The 10923-nt window shown below is 46.3% G+C and overlaps 1 protein-coding gene across 1 annotated transcript; it reads right to left on the reverse strand.

Moving 5' to 3' along the window:
- Positions 1 to 1557: 1557 nt before the first annotated feature.
- On the reverse strand, positions 1558 to 3606 carry LOC102430668 (putative tripartite motif-containing protein 75). The gene is given in 3 exon segments (XM_014456206.2): positions 1558 to 2096; positions 2098 to 3032; positions 3034 to 3606. Coding segments are annotated over 3 exon segments (1398 nt in total). The 5' UTR covers positions 3421 to 3606; the 3' UTR covers positions 1558 to 2020.
- Between the last annotated feature and the right edge of the window lie 7317 nt (positions 3607 to 10923).

Genomic DNA, 10923 nt, shown 5'->3' on the forward strand with positions numbered 1-10923 from the left:
AACTTATGTAATTCTCCAGATAAATTGAGGTATTTTGAGCCTGGCCGGCATGGTTCAATGGTTGAGCGTCCACCTGTGAACCAGGAGGTCACGGTTCAGTTCCAGGTCAGGGCACATGCCCAGGTTGTGGGCTCGATCCCAGTGTTGGGGGTGTAGGAGGCAACTGACCAATGATTTTCTCTCTCTCTCCCCTTTTCCCTTCTCTGAAATCAATAAAAATATTTTTAAAAAATAAATTGAATCATTTTAATGAATAAATGGCATTACTTCTGCAGTTTTCGTACGGACTGAGGGGTCCCAGGTTCGATTCCAGTCAAGGGCATGTACCTGGGTTGCGGGCACATCCCCAGTGGGGGATGTGCAGGAGGCGGCTGGTCGATGTTTCTCTCTCATCGATGTTTCTGACTCTCTGTCTCTCTCCCTTCCTCTCTGTATAAAATCAATAAAATATATTAAAAAAAATAAAATAAAAATAAAGTGAATCATTTTAATGAATAAATGGCATTACTTCTGCAGTTTTCCTACTGTGCTCTTTATCAGTTTGCCCTTGGGGCCTTAACATGCTGCCTTAGGAAGACTTTTGGTTGAAAGCTTAACACGAAGGGGAGGGGATATCTGTGATAATGTCTGCTAATTTTTATTTACACTTAATTTTGGGAGGGTATTTAGTGGAATAATCAATATTTGGTTTGAAAATACTTAACCAAGACACAAGTATCTGACAGGGGATATTGTCATGATGTCAAACATGAGGGCAAATACCTGTTTCTTTTAAATGTGGCCATTATGGGGGCATTCTAAGAGTTCTATTCAGCTAAAAGTGATGGTGTCACCTGCAGGCCATACCATTGAATCCCCAAAATGACAAGATCCATAAACTAAAAGGCCAAATTGTATTGTGAAAATCCTGGGTGTCTCCAAGTTTTCTGTCCCCCGTACCCACACGCCCCCCCCCACTCTTTTTAAATATATTTTTATTGATTTCAGAGAGAAAGGGAGAGGGAGATAGAAACATCATTGATCGTCTGCCTCCTGCCCGCCCCCTTCTGGGGTTGAGCCTGCAACCCGGGCATGTGCCTTTAACCAGAATTGGACCTGGGAGCCTTCAGTCGGCAGGCCGAAGCTCTGTCCACTGAGCCAAACCAGCTAGGACTTATCCTTCCTTTTTAGTAAGTATGTCTCAAACCATTGCCTTCTCTGAAAATCTGTCTCTGTTCTGAAAGAGTCTGTAAACTTTGCTGCCAGCTGATTTCTTTTTCAAAAGGAAAACACTGATGGTAGATGGATTCTTATTTATTTTTAAATTCCATTTGGATCTAGTCTGTTTCTAAGGTTTATGGGATGAACTTTGGTTTACAGAGAAAACGTAGCTAACATTAGGATGCTCAGGTTCCAATGTGTCAGCTGGGTGACCAGCAGCACTCTTTTTAAACACAATAATGAACATTGCAAACTATAAAATAATGAAACTAAACACCAGATCTAGCAAAACAGAAAAACCACAAAAGCAATTTAAATGTTAAGCATGCTATTCAGGAGGCAAATACTGTGCATCTAAAAAAACTACTAAGACAGACCCTGGTTTGTAGCTTACAGAGGACTAGGATTTCTGCCCTTTAGGATCAGTGAAATAAGGCAGGGAGCCCAAAGGTACCATAGGAGTCCAGGTCAGAGAATACCCTGGAGGGGAAGGGGGATTTAGGAACCCCAGGCCAATTCAAGAGTAAAGAAGCGAAGTAAACAGCTACAGAAGATCCCAAGCACTGGGTAGAGCTTGAACCAAGAGCGCAGTGGGACCTGGACAATCCTCAGATCTTGTCCAGTGTTGTTGAAGCAAAATGAAACTCTCTTCCTGACTTACGTGTTTAACAGGACCACCATTTCTTCCTTTCACCTTCCATTGAAGGGAGATTAGATTTACTCTCATATTAATATGATACCCACTATTGTATTAATTCACACACACCTTCCATTTAAAAAAAAATTATTAAACTGGTCCAGTCTCTTAGAAAGTTTTCATTCAGTCTGTTCCTATAGAGATCCTAAGAGGTTTTGAGTCAGGTCCTACATAGAAGTAAGGCCTAAGAGGTCGATTAAGTGTCAGTGAAAGTATAGATGTGTGATTTGTCAGTCATGTTATAAAATGAGATCTCCCCCATCTCATAGTCCAGGAAAATGCCGATGCCTCTGGGCTTCACTTCAGACAAGAGAGGGATGGTGCCAGCTCCCGGGGCATCATAGCTATTCCCCTGCCGCCTAATCCGCCAGCCTCCCCGACAGGCCGACGGGCTCCTCCACCTGGTGGACAGAGAATCTTTGCAAACCCCGATCTCCCATGTGGGTTTGTCTCCCACGTCTACCTCCCAGAAATGCCTGCCGGAATGAAAGTATGGAAACCCCAGGACAACTGTGTTGACTGTAAATCTTTTTGGAAAATCAGGAACGTCTTGCATTCTCTTTGTATATCGCACACATTTTTTATCCTCAGAGACAGTCAGGTTAGGGTGTGCTGTTTCAGGGTCTAGAATGATATCTACTCTAAATGTCTTTGTAATTTTCTGCAAAGCAGAATACTGGAAAGGAAAACTGCAGCCTTCCCTCCGTAACTGGACTGAAAACATTGATGGGCTGAACCCCTCAGAGTGCTTGTAGAAACTTGTGATTTGTAACAGCAATTCCACATCCGTCAGCACCGTGCACTCTACTACCTGACTTAGCAGGCCTTTGAGTGTGGAATTGTACTTTGAAAATTCGGTTATATTAGCGCTGAGTTTCTTTTCAATCGCCTTTTCTTCATCAGCGAATCTTGAAAGAACTGCTTCTTGATCACGTTCTAAAAACTGCCTCAGGTGCTCAAATTCAGAGAGTAATTCCAGCCTTTGGGTTTCCACCTTCTCTCTCAGTTCTAAGGCTTTTTTGCTTTGAATGCTTATTGATTTCTGAGCGTCTGCCACCTGCTTCTTCAGGGGCTCAATGTAACTGCCGAGCCTTTGCCTGTGATGAGAGGCAGCCTCTTCCATGGGCCTCACCCACTGGGTGGCCCTGGTGGTCAGGGGGCTGAGTGCACAGGGGACACAACAGCTCTCGGTCCTCCTCACAGAAGAGGGTCAGGACCTTGTTGTGCTTCTCACACAAGCGCTTCTCTTCCTGCTGCTTCTTCTTGCCCCTGGTGATCTGGAGGAGCTTGGCCATGTCAACCATCCTTCCCAGCTGGGTGTTGCTCCTCAAGCACCTCTCTTTGCATGGGTGACGGCACACAGGGCAAGGGAACCTGTCCTGCAGATCAGCCCAGGACTGCTGGGTGCAGGAGCGACAGAAGTTGTGCCCACATTCGATGGTGACAGGGTCTCGCAGGCCATCCAGGCAGATGGGACAGTTGATTTCTGCCAGGAGTCCTGCCAGAGCTGCGTCAACCGCCATTGGGCCCTGAAAGAAGGATGGGACTGAGGTGGGTTTCTTCAGGAAGCTGTGCTCTGGGAGATCTCTCCACCGAGAAGCAGATGCACCCTCAGATCTCACTGGCCTTGCTGTCCTGAATGACTCATTCCTATGAGACCAGTGGCCGCTCGTGTCTAGAGGAGCTCCGTTCACCACCTCCAGCTGATTGCAGACGTTGAGACCAAGTTCAGAAATTCTTGGTCAGAAAGCAGACATGGTTCTAAAGTGCCTGTGCATTCCTGGAGATGAGAAAAGATTGTTGCATGTAAAAAAGGCTACCATTGTGGTCCTGCTCCCTGCCACATTTGAAGCAACCACTGATTTGTGTCTCTATCAGCACAACCCACCTAAACCAAGTCACCCACAATGGTGCTGCATGGGACTGTGGCAAGTGTATGATTTGGGACTAGATCACCTATACCTGGGTCAGTTTCCATCCTTAGGGACCTATCATCTGGGAAACCTGGGGATAGCTACTAACATTCTTATCTCTAAGAGAGTCTGGGAAAGAAGAATAAAATTCCCAACTTCAATCATTTTAATCTTGAGAAAAACCTAAGAAAAGGAGCTGGCACTGTTTGGCTTAAACAGTTTATTTTTTATAGTGCTGAATTCATAATATATCATGTTTACATGTTTTTCCTTTAGCTTCTCAGCTGCAGGATACATCCAGCTCTGTACAGAAAAGTAGATGGGATTTCGACGAGGTTAGATTTCCTTGAGGACCCTCCAACTCAAAAAACTGATTTTCATGTCATGCTCAGAAAGAATAAAATTGAAGATTAGATTATCAATGTAAATTGAAACAAACACACATTCAAACAACTGTTCTTTTAAGTTATTGTCAATGGTGAGCTACCCACTAGTGACAAGGATTTGTGGGGACAAGATCCTAAGGAGAAGAAATGAATATAAAATAATCAATTACAAGAATATGGTAGAACGTTTTCATTCTCTTTAACTGAGGAAGCCATCTGGTATGACTGAAAATCAGAAAATTGGTATTAGTTTGTCAAACCATCTAAATAGCTCCTATAGCCCTAGCTGGTTTTGCTCAGTGGGTAGAGCGTCAGCCTGCAGACTGAAGGGTCACAGGTTCGATTCCAGTCAAGGGCACATGACCAGGTTGTGGGCTTGATCCCCAGTGTGGGGTGTACAGGAGGCAGCTGATCAATGATTCTCTCTCATCATTGATGTTTTTGTCTCTCTCTCCCTCTTCCTTCCTCTCTGAAATCAATAAAAACACATTTTTTTTTAAAAAAGACTCAAAAACAGTGTGCTCTGTTCCATGGAGATCGCTACCAGTTGTCTTAGGCCTAAATTCCAGGTGATTGTGGGGCCTGGCTCTGCCACTGGGGCTTGCATCTTCCAATTGGCCTGTATTTGTTGTAAGGGCCCAAAGAAAAGAAGGGGAACAAGTATTTTGATGCAGTAGATTTGACCAACAGACAAAGGCGAGTGCAAGGATATGTCTAATGTACACACAGAGACACCAGCTCTGAGTCCGCCTGGGCAAAGGGAGCTCAGGGTCTGTTTGCAGAGCCTTCTGGTGGTTTCTGTTTCCTTACTGAGGCTGTCCTCCCTGGGAAGGCTGGAGCCCATGCTCAGCTCCAGCTCAGTGGGTCTTTTCCAGGCCCCTCCCCCAATGGCCCCACCCGTGAACGCCCCACCCCCATGGGGGTGGGGCCAGCCAGCCAACCTCCCTAGGTCCCTTCCCTCAGCAGGCTCAGCCCCATAGGGCAGGCTGGCCAGACCCCACCCATGCACGAATTCATACACAGGCCTCTAATATATCCTATCTAATAATAGACAAACATGGTAATTAACCATACCTCCAATACGCTTCCCATTGGCTAATCAGGGTGATATGCAAATTAACTGCCAACCAAGATGGCGGCCGGTAGCCACGCAGCTGAAGCGAACATGAGGCTTGGTTGCCCTGGCAATGGAGGAAGCCAAGGTTACCCGCCTGCTGCCCCCGGCTCTGAGCTGGAAAGCAACAGCTCTGAAATGCAACTATGTTTCAATTATAGAAGCGAAACAAACCCCAGAGACCTGTCACCTTCCTTCCCTTTTCTAGCAGGTTCAGCTCCCTCTGATTCCAGCACCTGTATAAGCAAATCCTCTTAGGTTTGTCTCCAGTGCTGAGGCCTGCTCCCACTGCATTGTCACTTCTTTCTCATCCCAGCTTCCCCTGACTCCATGATGGCTCACTTCCCCTAACACAGGGTCAGAACAGTAAGGACAGAAACATGAATTCTCCTTTCACTGACTGCTGCAAACTCATGCAGATTTGAGAGATCTGCATTCCCCACAGATCTGAGAAAAAAGTGCCTGCAAGCAAGCAGATGGTTAGATTAAGGAAGATCAAAGGATTGAAGTATGAGGTATATCAGGGCCTCAAGGCTCTCATCTGTCCACTCCCCATCTATACACAAACCGGCCCTCAGTGAGCCATCCTAGAAGGGATTCCACAGGCAGCTTCAGACTAGCACCTCTTGGCGCTTTGTCACACACAGTTATTGGTCACCCTTAGGTCAGGTTGGGATCATGGTATTTTTAGCAAGCATTTGGATGACTTTAGAACAAGGCTCACCCAAACCATAATGAAACATGTTATACATGGACACAGGCAATATGGTAGTGAAGACCTGGGAGGTGGGGGGGAGAGGGGGGCTGGAGAGAGGGGGAGTAAAGGGAGGGAAAATGGGAGATATCTGTAATACTATCAACAATAAAAATATATTTAAAAATAACATAAAATAAAGGCTGGGCATTTAAGGGAGGTCTTAGGGGTGGATCAACAGAAAAAAACAAATGTGTTATAAAAAATAACCAAAAAAAGGACAAATGTAATACTTTCAACAATAAAGATTAAGAAAAAAATAAAGTATATGAAACAGCAAAACAAACAAACAAATTTGAATAAAAGTTAGGATTCCCTTGGGAAGTGGGATCAAGGCCTACAGGAGCCTGGGCTCAGGAAACCAAGGCTCCTACCTCCTGTACCCACATGATCCTGTCCCTGGGCTCACCTGGGACCCATTCCTAGGAGGTGGGTCTCTGAGGACACTCGCCATCACCTTCTCACACACAGATATTCCCATTTCCAACCCCTCACGAGTTAGATCTGGGTATCCATATTTTTAGCAAGCATTTTGGTGACCTAGTATAAGGCTCCGAAAGGGTCAAAGAAATCATAATAAACCTCATGTGTGTTTCTTTGTGTTTGGTTGTTGTTGTTGTTGTTTTTATTGATTTCAGAGAGGGAAAGATAGAAACATAAACGATGAGGGAGAATCATTGATCAGCTGCCTCCTGCACGCCCCCCACTGAGGATAGAGCCCACAACTGGGGCATGTGCCTTGACCAGGAATTGAACCGTGACCCCTGGTTTATAGGTGAATGCTCAACTACTGAGCTACACCAACCATCCTCCTAGTTCAGTTGTTTATAGAGCATCCTGATAGTCAGTGTATATACAAGAATCAACCAATGAATGCATAAATAAGTGTAACAACAAATCAATCTCTTTCCCTTCCTCTCTCTCTCTCAAGTCAATTTATAAAATTAATTAATGAATAAAGTCAAACCCCACAGGGAATATAGTAAATAATGGTATAACCACGTATGGTGTTGGGGGTACTATACTTATGGGGGAGTCACTTCATAAGGTATATATAAATGTCTAACCACTACCCTGTACACGTGAAACTAATATAATGTCAACTGAAATTGAAAAATATAAATAAATAAATTAAACCAAATTCGAGTTTGGATTCCCTTTCAAGGTGCAATGTCTCAGCCTGTCTTGGCTGGGTGCTCAGGAAGCCCCAGCCCAGGTCTTACCTCCCACAGCCACGTGGTTCCACCTCCGGACTCATCCGAGCAGCCGGTCCTGGGACAGTCTGTAACTCTGGTCGCTGAGACCTTTCTCCCAGAAGGGCCCTTGAAGCCAGTCTGTCACCAGATGGTGTGGTCTGTGATGAGAGCTTGACCTGAATTTATATAAGAGAGTGGGACTATTAGGCCCTCCACCATGCCCAGCAGAGAAGGGTGGCTCCTCCTCTGCAGAGGAAGGGGTGGACCAGGGTGGAGGTGAGAGGAAGTTCAGAGATGCTGGTTGGAGGGCAGAGGGATCTCCTGTGATTCAGTCAGGCCAGATAAAGTCATAGGCATGATCTCATTTGCACATTTTTAATCCTCCCAAAGACATTTAATCCCATCTTTCTTGCTGAGGAAACTGAAATCTGAAAGGCTGAGGCCTGTTGCTTTTCTCACCCAGGAATGTGTAACTCTGGGCCCCCATGTGACCCCCTCTTCAGGATGTGCCATCTCAACGCCTACAGTACAAGGAACGGGAGGCTTTACCCTTCAGCTTCAGAGGTCTGGGTCCAGCCCATCCCTTGCTCTCTGCATCCTCACAATAAGCTGTGACCTGTTCCCGTGGTGGCACAATCCCCCTCCCCAGATACGGGCAGTTTACAGACACAACTCCGAACCTGCCTGCCACACAGGAGGAGAAACTGTGAAGTCCCAGCCAAGCAGACAGCTGTGCAGCTGCTAATGGTTCCATTCCTTTGTTTTCATTTCGTTTTCCTTGAACAGGGTTGTCTTTGACTTGTGATTTTTTTAAATGTATTTTTATTGATTTCAGAGAGGACGGGAGAAACAGACAGAAACATCAATGATGAGAGAGAATCATCCATTGGCTGCCTCCTGCATGCCCCCCACTGGGAACAGAGCCTGAAACCCAGGCATGTGCCCTGACCAGCAATCGAACCATGATCTCCTGGTTCATAGGTCTATGCTCAACCACTGAGCCATGCCAGCCGGGCTTGACATGTAATTTGAAAAGAGCTCCTTCTCTTTTCCTAGCAAACTCTTAAATTGTTGCAACTCAGAATGTACTAGTAATTCTCCCATTTGCTTCTCCACCTTTGAAAGCAATTCAAATGATTCTGAGACTTGTATTTCTAACCCCTTTGCAGCATCTTCAACCTGCTCCCTCAGGGGCTCAGTGTGGCCTTTGAGCGACCTCCTGTGACTAACTGCACTTGCTCAGGGGCTGTGCCTGGTGGTGGGAGGAGGAGACCCTGCACTGGGACACACAGGTCCAGGTCCTTCTCACAGGACAGGGCCACGACCTCATGGTGCTCCTCACACAGGGGGTCCTCTTCTTGCTTTTTCCTCTGGCTCCTCTTGGACAGAAGCTGCTTAACAGTGTCAGTCATGTGGCATATTTGGGGGTTCCTCTGGAAGTGCCTGTCAGGAGGCTGGGGACCCAGGTAATTGCCTTTCGTGTTTCTGGGTAACTCTGATACCCCTTTCCCTCTCTCCACTCCCCCCGCCCCCAACCAACACACACACACATTGCATCCAGGTCACGCCCCCTCCCAGCCCTAGCACTGGCTGTGGTCAACCTGCACAAGGTTCTAAGGTTCTGGCTCTTTCCAGAGTCCTGTTCACCACGGCTGTGAGGCACTCATGCCTGGCCTGGGTGTTGCTGGCAGGACCACCGACAGCACCTTCCTTCCCTGTGGAACACACTGGTGGTTCATCTGGAAGGTCAGAACCTGGCCTGGTTCCCCTTAAATTCCAGTAGGGAGTCTTTTCCTGGTGCTTTTATAGCGGTCAGGGAAAAGGGAGGCCATGGCAGGGCACAGGAGGGAAGTGTGTAAAAGCTGAATTGTTTAGAGTTAATTTAAAAATTGGATTTATGGAAGCAAGGTGTGTAATTTTCAGAACATTCTGATGTATTGAAGGATCCTGGATAATTTGAAACACAAAGTACTGTACTCTTTTCAGCTAACACCTAAGTAGAAAAGCTGCTAAACTTGAACTGTGTTTTGCCTTCTATATCTTCTTATATATATTTTTTTGATCCTCACCAGAGGATATTTTTCCATTAATTTTTTTAAGGGAGAGTGGAAGAGAGACAGAAAGACAGAGAGAAACATCAATGTGTGAGAAACACATCGATTGGTTGCCTCCTAGGGCCCCGGGGAGGAGCCTGCAACTGAGGTATGTGCCCTTAACCGGGATTGAACCCGGGACCCTTCAGTCCGCAGGCCGACACTCTATCCAATGAGCCAAACCAGCTAGGGCTGCATCTTCTTATAGATCCAATCATCTCCTTATCAATTCATTCATTGAGCCCTCCATTCAACAAACTTTACATGCTCACTTAAAACTTAGTCATTAGAATCCTGGCCACAGAGACAATAGTCAGCGTCCATCCAGGGGGAAGAGACACAGAGAGCAATGCAGATTTTGCCTGTCTTAGTGTGGATGACCATTTGTCCAGGAGAGAGGAGGAGGCTTTGCTTCAGGACACAAATTCCTGTTGTCCAGACCTGTGCACTGAATAGTGTCTAGCACCATCTGCTGGAAAACTTTTGAACAGAGGGACGTACAGTGCACTGTATAGTGACAACCAAGTGACATATTTGGTTACAATCAGCCGGACCAGTTTGGCTCAGTGGTTGAGGGTCAACTTATGAACCAGGAGGTCACATACCTGGATTTGGGGCTCCACCCCTGGGGGGGGGGGGTGCAGGAGGCAGCAGACTAATGTTTCTCTCTCACATCAAAGTTTCACTCTGTCTGTCTCTCCCTTCCATTCTCACTAAAATAAAAATAAAAAACATATTGAAAAAAATAAAAATAAATAACAATGTGCTGATGCAGGATGAAAGTGTGTGAAACACAGGCAGCTGTAGGATATGCAGATTGCTGTCATCTGAAGATATACAAGGAGAATGTTCTCTATACAAACATATAAATTAAATCACATCCATGTTTGCCCAAGCGAGCACCGGCCCTTCTTTCCAAGCACCGGGCACGGAGCCTCGGGCTGTCACAGCCCCCGCCCCCCCTCACCGCCCGCACCCACAGGCCGCCGTCGCCCCAGTGAGCAGGGAAAGGAGAAACGGTGCTGCTGGGAGCTTGTCTGCTGCGCGGGAGCCTGTGGAGGTTGAGAAACGCAGGATGGTTTTGTGCTCTCTCCTGGACTTAATAAGTAGCACATCTACCATTCTGAGTGTACTTAGTTTTCAGTCCTTCAGACCCACACTGGAATCGGTAGAATCTGTTCTCAGACACTCAGGCCTTCCAACTACACCACCGTCATTCCGGGGTCTCCTGTTTGCGGACTACAGAGCATGGGGACATCTTAGGCTCATCAACCTTTTGATGCAATACTTTTTTACAAAATATACTTTATTGAATTTTTTACAACAAGGAAGGGGAGAGGGACCAGAGAGCTAGATATGATCGATTAAAAGAAAAACATCGATCAGCTGCCCTCCTTGAACTACTTCCCTAGTTGGGAATGTATCCGTCAACCAAGGTACTTGCCCTTGGAGCGGAAATCCGGACCTTGGGAGGCTTTACAGTCCGTGAGGCTGGGCCCGTCTAATCGACGTTGAGGCCAATCCGGGTTAGTGCTATGAGAGCAAAAACTGTTTTATATTTTTTTTTTAG

This window comes from Myotis lucifugus, unplaced genomic scaffold (genome assembly GCF_000147115.1).
Source record: "Myotis lucifugus unplaced genomic scaffold, Myoluc2.0 scaffold_1, whole genome shotgun sequence".
Classification (NCBI taxonomy): domain Eukaryota; kingdom Metazoa; phylum Chordata; class Mammalia; order Chiroptera; family Vespertilionidae; genus Myotis; species Myotis lucifugus.